Source organism: Desmodus rotundus, chromosome 5, assembly GCF_022682495.2.
Source record: "Desmodus rotundus isolate HL8 chromosome 5, HLdesRot8A.1, whole genome shotgun sequence".
Taxonomy (NCBI): domain Eukaryota; kingdom Metazoa; phylum Chordata; class Mammalia; order Chiroptera; family Phyllostomidae; genus Desmodus; species Desmodus rotundus.
The window spans coordinates 11,087,872-11,093,832 of record NC_071391.1 but is presented as its reverse complement, the minus strand read 5'-3'; the positions used below and the strand labels follow the sequence as shown (position 1 = coordinate 11,093,832).

Here is a 5,961-nt window from a genome sequence, read left to right as displayed (position 1 = left end):
CTCACATACTTCTAATTTTTTGTTTAAATTTTACTAACACTCTTTGATTAAGTGCCTGGCAGATAATAGAAACCTAACCAAGTTTGAACTTACTTAAAGACTGATTATCTTTTGAGTGCTTAGTGAATTAAACTTTAATTACATATAGCACACGTTTATATAACAAAGATTTACTTAGCACTTATTATCATAAGATATTTTTTTCTAAGCATTTCATAAATATTAACTTGCTTATTCTTCCACAGAAACCAAGGATTCAGGTTCTCCTGTTACTGAATGCAGGTTCTGCTGCCTGCTGCAATAAAAGATGAACTTGTGAGACAGCTGCTGGTGAAGAAGAAAGATTTATTCAAGTGCAGGCCACCTGGGAAGATTGGGGTCCATTGTGCCAAAGCCCATCTCAACATCCCAGTGCAGGCAGAGGTTTTTATAAGGAAGGAGAGGGGAACAGAACAAAGGGATAAAGGGTAAGGGGTTGACAAGTTCTCCGTGTGCAGACAAGCACAGCCCATTCCAGTAAGGACCTCAAAACTGGTCAAGCAATGGCCTGGTTGTGTCATCCTGGTTTTACAGCTGAACGTCAGCAAACCCCCCAGAGCTGGGATGACTGAAGGTTGGAGTCTGTATCTTCTGAAGTTTCTTCCTAGAATTCTTACAAACATGCTGCTTATCTACAAGTGGGATGGGTTACAATTCCCCACTGTAACACTATTATTTTCTGAAACTGGGGAAAGAGTCACAGAGTTCAGGCCGATTGTCCAAGGTTGCACAGCTAATAAAGGAAGGAGATGGAATTCAAACTCAGGCAGCCTTGATTCCAGAGTCCTGAATTCTAATAAAAGCATGCCCCTGCCTTTGCTTGAGATCCACACGTGTGTGTTTGTGAATGTTCCTGTGTTTGAACATAATCTCAGTGGTCTCTAAAGGCTGAACAAGTGTCTGAATCATACTGAGTTTCCAGGACTGGCCTAGGTCTTTGTAGAAAATGTCAAGAACTGTCAAAGTAACAGTCACATTTTCAGTTCATTGGGAAAAAAATACATGAAATGTCAACAAAAGAAAGCTTGATGTCTTTCCCTGTTTGTATTTAATAAAGCATTATTGTTATCATTTTCTTAATTTTAATATTTTAAAGGTTTCACATCCTTTATTCCAGACTTTCTTGGAGGCACCTTTGACCTCTTTGTTTCTGAGACTATAGATGAGGGGGTTCAACATGGGGATCACAACTGTGTAAAATACAGATGCCATTTTGTCTGTGTCCAGGGAGTGGTTGGATTTGGGCTGCAGGTACATGAAGATCAAGGTGCCGTAGAAAAGAGTAACAGCCACCATATGGGAGCCACAGGTAGAAATGGCCTTGCGTCGCCCCTGGGTGGAGCGGATCCTTATGATGGAGGTGATGATAAAGATATAGGAGATGAGGACAATGGAAGAGGAACAGATCATATCAAAGCCGGCAAAGGCAAATATCAGAATCTCCTTCATGTGTGTGTCTGAGCAGGACAGAGCCAAGAGGGGGATGTCATCACAGTAGAAATGATTGATGACATTGGGGCCACAGTAAGTTAGACGGAAGGTGATAATGGTATGGAACAGAGCAACCAGAAAGCTGTATATGTATGGAACTGCCACCAGCTGAACACAGACCCGTTTGGACATCACAGTTGAGTAATGCAGGGGACTACAGATGGCCACGTAGCGATCATAGGCCATAGACGCGAGAAGGAAACACTCGGTGATCATGCAGGTGAGAAAACAACCCAGTTGAGTGGCGCAGGCATGGAAAGAAATGGTGTTGTGTTCCACAACGAAGTTCACCATCATCTTCGGCGTGATAGCAGAAGAGTAGCAAAAGTCAACAAAGGCCAAGTGACTGAGGAAATAATACATAGGTGTGTGGAGTCGAGCATCAGTTTGGATTAAGGTTATCAGGCCAAGGTTACCCAGCACTGTGACCAGATAGATGATTAAAAACACCACAAAGCATGGGGCCTGAAGCTCTGGCCGATCTGTAATTCCCTTGAGAATAAATTCAGTGACATAAGTGATATTAACTTCCATCATTTATTCTGGAGGATTAGGGTGCCAGTTGAAGTATAAAAATGACACTTGTCATGGCCCCTGCCAGTGTTGGGGAAAGGTGATTGCTTGTGTCTTCTTACCTTGAATCATGTCCTGTGGTCAGAAATACACCTTAGCTTTCTAATGGCAGGCGAGACTGGCCCAGCGAGAGGAGTCTTTTACTCTCAAAACAGTCTTAAAAGTTATTTTGCTTTGTAATTTTAGAAGGTAAGAAAGGATGTTGGTGAAAAGTTGAATACTATCTGAAAAAAATCTCATGAGGCAACTAACACTAATATTTCAGTGTTTTTGTTGAAACTATATTTATGCATATATAAATATGGCAACACAAAAATGTGTAATTCATAAATGGAGCTGTCTTATTTCCTTGTGTTTCAATTTTGTGCATCTTCCCATGACTGTAAAATATACCAAAATAATCTACTATGACTTATCCATTTTCCTATATCTCATTCTCAGTTAGATAGAGTAAGTACTTTATGCTCTATAAGCTAAAACAATTAGCTTGTTACATATATGTGAAAACATACAATTTTATTTACATGGGAATTCAAGAGACTTATGATTATTGTTCAATTCAAAATCCACATTTTTAAATTTGTTGCCCAATGAGTTAATCAAGTAGTTTATCAGATTGCTAATTATTTTAAATTACATATAAATATAAATCTTTACTCATAAATATGTCAATCTTTTTCAAGGACTTAAAATATCCAAAGCACTTACTCTAGTAGGTTTCACTTTTTAGTAAACACATGCTAAGGAAATATCCAGCTGTGAGCACAATTGTATGGCAACATGAATATGTAGGTGAAATTCTTGATGTGTGCTTCAAAGTAATTATAACTATTTGTTTTTCTGCCAGTCCTGCAAAAATGGGATTAGTCTCATTAAGCCCACATTAGCCTCTGTGAATTTTATTTTGCCTCCTGGCTTTATTTTCCACAGAAGAGATCCACAAAATATTAACAAAGAAAAGGTTTGAGAGGTCATCGTGTGTAATTCCTTCACATTTCAGATTTTCTTTACACTACTATTATTATTTCTGTCACAACTGAATGCGCACACTCAATCACAGGGAAGAAGAAAACGGTCATTGGGAAACCTCCTGTCTCCTATCCTCTACTTTATTAATTAAGGTGTTTCCTGATTTACTCACAGTCTAGCATTACTCAGGACCTGCTCTGTGCTTTTTTTATTGGGGTCTACGTGGCTTCTCCAAGCCAAGCATCCTTCATTCTAGGGTTGCACCAAGCTGGGCTTTCCGCCAGAACTTACAACAGCCTGCTGAGCCTCGCCATCTACCACCAGCGTATGCAGGTGCGCAGACATGTTGACTTCTTCAACCGGCAGATGCAACTCTGTGCATCCCACAACAAATACAAATGACACAGCAGGATACCGAAAAAAGGTTGTGAAGTACTGATTTGACTTTGATCACCTTAGATCCCTGTTTGAGGCCATTTTTTTTGAGAAGTAATGTTAGAGAAAGGAAATGTCAATAGATTTATATTTTATTTCAAGACTCAAAAATTACAGTGAGGGTCCTTTCTTTTTATAAGAGGAAAACATACTATCTTATGCTTGGGGTTTTCCAAAGGTCAAGGATGGACTTTAAACACCAGTGTTTCTGACACTTAAGTGTAGAGCTACTCATATATATCCTTTTCTTCATCAGCCTTTCCCCTAATGGTTTTAGCAGCCATTAATGTTCTTTGCCTGCATCGATTATTTCAATAGGCATTGGAAAGTAGCATTTGAATTCTTCTGAGGTAGGACCGAGGCATTTTATTTGAGTGAAATAATAAAAAGAAAGTGTAAATGTAGAGCCATTCTTGGTAACCCACCCTAGAAAGAAAATTTTAGACAGGAAATGTTATCTGCCCCTTTATTTCTCCTTCATAACCATGTAGTAACTTCTTTTGTGGGTACCACTGCAGGAGGGAGGGTAATTCTAGGAGGTTATCTGACTAACGAAATATGAGGACATTTAAGAGGTGTGTGTGTGTGTGTGTGTGTGTGTATGCTTGTAAGAGAGAGGGAATCAGAGATTGATGGAGGGGTAGTATAGTTACAAATAGAGATCCTTTACAAAGTACTATAAAGCAGAGAGCATGAGAGTGAAAAACACAGTTACCATATTAGAGGTATTATCTCTAAAAGCAGACTGATTCCATTTAATACCACAGCTCATCAAGGGGAGAGGTTTCGAATGGAAAGTTAGGGTAGAGTGGAGGTGTGGCAATCCACTCAGTAGACGAACAGCATACACACTCCATATGACTCACCTGCTTAGCCAGGATCCTGGCTTCCTATGAGCTCCTTCTGTAGTTGTTTGGGTGATTTATTAGTTCCTACTTTCCTTGGGGTCTAAAATTGAACCTCTAGAGATATCTGAAAGCTGTAATATTTTCTTTCCTGTTTTTCTCAAAGTGTGATGAGCTAGACAAATTATAATGAGGTTTTTTTTAATCGTTTAATTATCTGTATTTCTGAAGGAACCATAATTCAGGTATACCAGGCTATTCCTGTGAAGGCAAACTAGGCTATACTGCTGAAAACAACATAAAAAGGCCACAACCCTTTGTTCATTTAAATAAGAACTCACGTTTTGTGAAAGGATAAGATTAGCACTTCATTCCTGAGTAACTTACTTATGAGACCTTGAACAATATTAACACTCTTTTTTATGCCTCAATTTTGTCAACTGTAAAATCAATGGAAATGTGCATTGGTTTTTTATGCACATTTTATGGCTTTTATGGTTTTTTGTGAATATTGAATGAATTAATATATGTGAAGGGCTCTATAAACTATGGTAATTAGTAAGCATTCAAAAGATGTTTACTTTTAAAAGTAAGAGCAAGCAGACACAAAAATAGAGCCAAGCTCTTCCAATGACCTACCTGAAGAACAAATCTGCGTCTACCATAGTTTCAGACTCTGTCGGTAAATCTGTACGAAAAAGGTATTGTGTTTTTACTCATGGTAAAGTCCACTTTCTCATTACATTTCAAACTAGAAAACCACTTTAAAATCTGGAGAGCATTATGTGAAGTGAAATAAGCAGGCAGTGAAAGACAAATACCATATGATCTCACCTATAAGTGGAACCTAATGAACAGAACAAACAAGCAAGCAAAATATAATCAGGCACATTGAAATAAAGAACTGATAGTAATCAGAGGGGTGGAAGAAGAGGGATAATGGGAGATAGAAAGAGAAAGATCCTGAAGGAAAATGTATAAAGGGCCCACGGACAAAGCCAAAGGGGGAAAGGATTGAGGGTGGGAGGTGGGAGTGGGTGGGGGAGGGGCAAGTCAAGGGGAGACATGAAGACAACTGTACTTGATCAACAATAAAAAAAGAAAAAGAAATAAAATCTAATATATATCATATATACCAGATATATGAGTGTTGAAAAAATTCATGGCAGTTGCCAAAATTCTTTAAAAAGTTGTTTACGGCTTCCAGTTTTTCACAATTGTTTGATCTTTCCCATCCAGTTTTTTTCTCCACCATAGGAAGAACTGAAGCCAGTTCTTTATAGGTTGCCTATTATGTCATTGATAAATACAATAAACATTTTTAAAAATTTACATTTCCTCTGAAATTTGAAAATGTACACTGTCCCATGTCTTCTCATTTGTGATGCCGCACTTTCTTTTTTTTAATGGTGTCAAGAATATTTAACATGAGATTTACCCTCTTAACAAATTTGTAAGTACACAATGTTGTTAACTATACAAAACATTTTGTATGACAGGTCTCTGGAACTTCATCTTATATAACTGACCCTTTCTATCCATTGATGGACTCTCACTTTCTCTTCACCCAGTCTCTGGCAACCACCATTCTAATGTATCTATGAGTCTG

General features: G+C 38.2%; 1 protein-coding gene across 1 annotated transcript; it reads right to left on the bottom strand.

Moving 5' to 3' along the window:
- Nucleotides 1-211: 211 nt before the first annotated feature.
- OR8U3 (olfactory receptor family 8 subfamily U member 3) lies at nucleotides 212-2,258 on the bottom strand. The gene has a single exon (XM_024577310.3). The coding sequence runs from the start codon at nucleotides 2,065-2,067 to the stop codon at nucleotides 1,108-1,110; it is 960 nt and encodes a 319-aa protein (XP_024433078.1). The 5' UTR covers nucleotides 2,068-2,258; the 3' UTR covers nucleotides 212-1,107.
- Between the last annotated feature and the right edge of the window lie 3,703 nt (nucleotides 2,259-5,961).

Excerpts from the sequence above, each read along its gene's own strand:
- OR8U3 (XM_024577310.3), bottom strand. The coding sequence starts at position 2,067 with ATGATGGAAGTTAATATCACTTATGTCACTGAATTTATTCTCAAGGGA.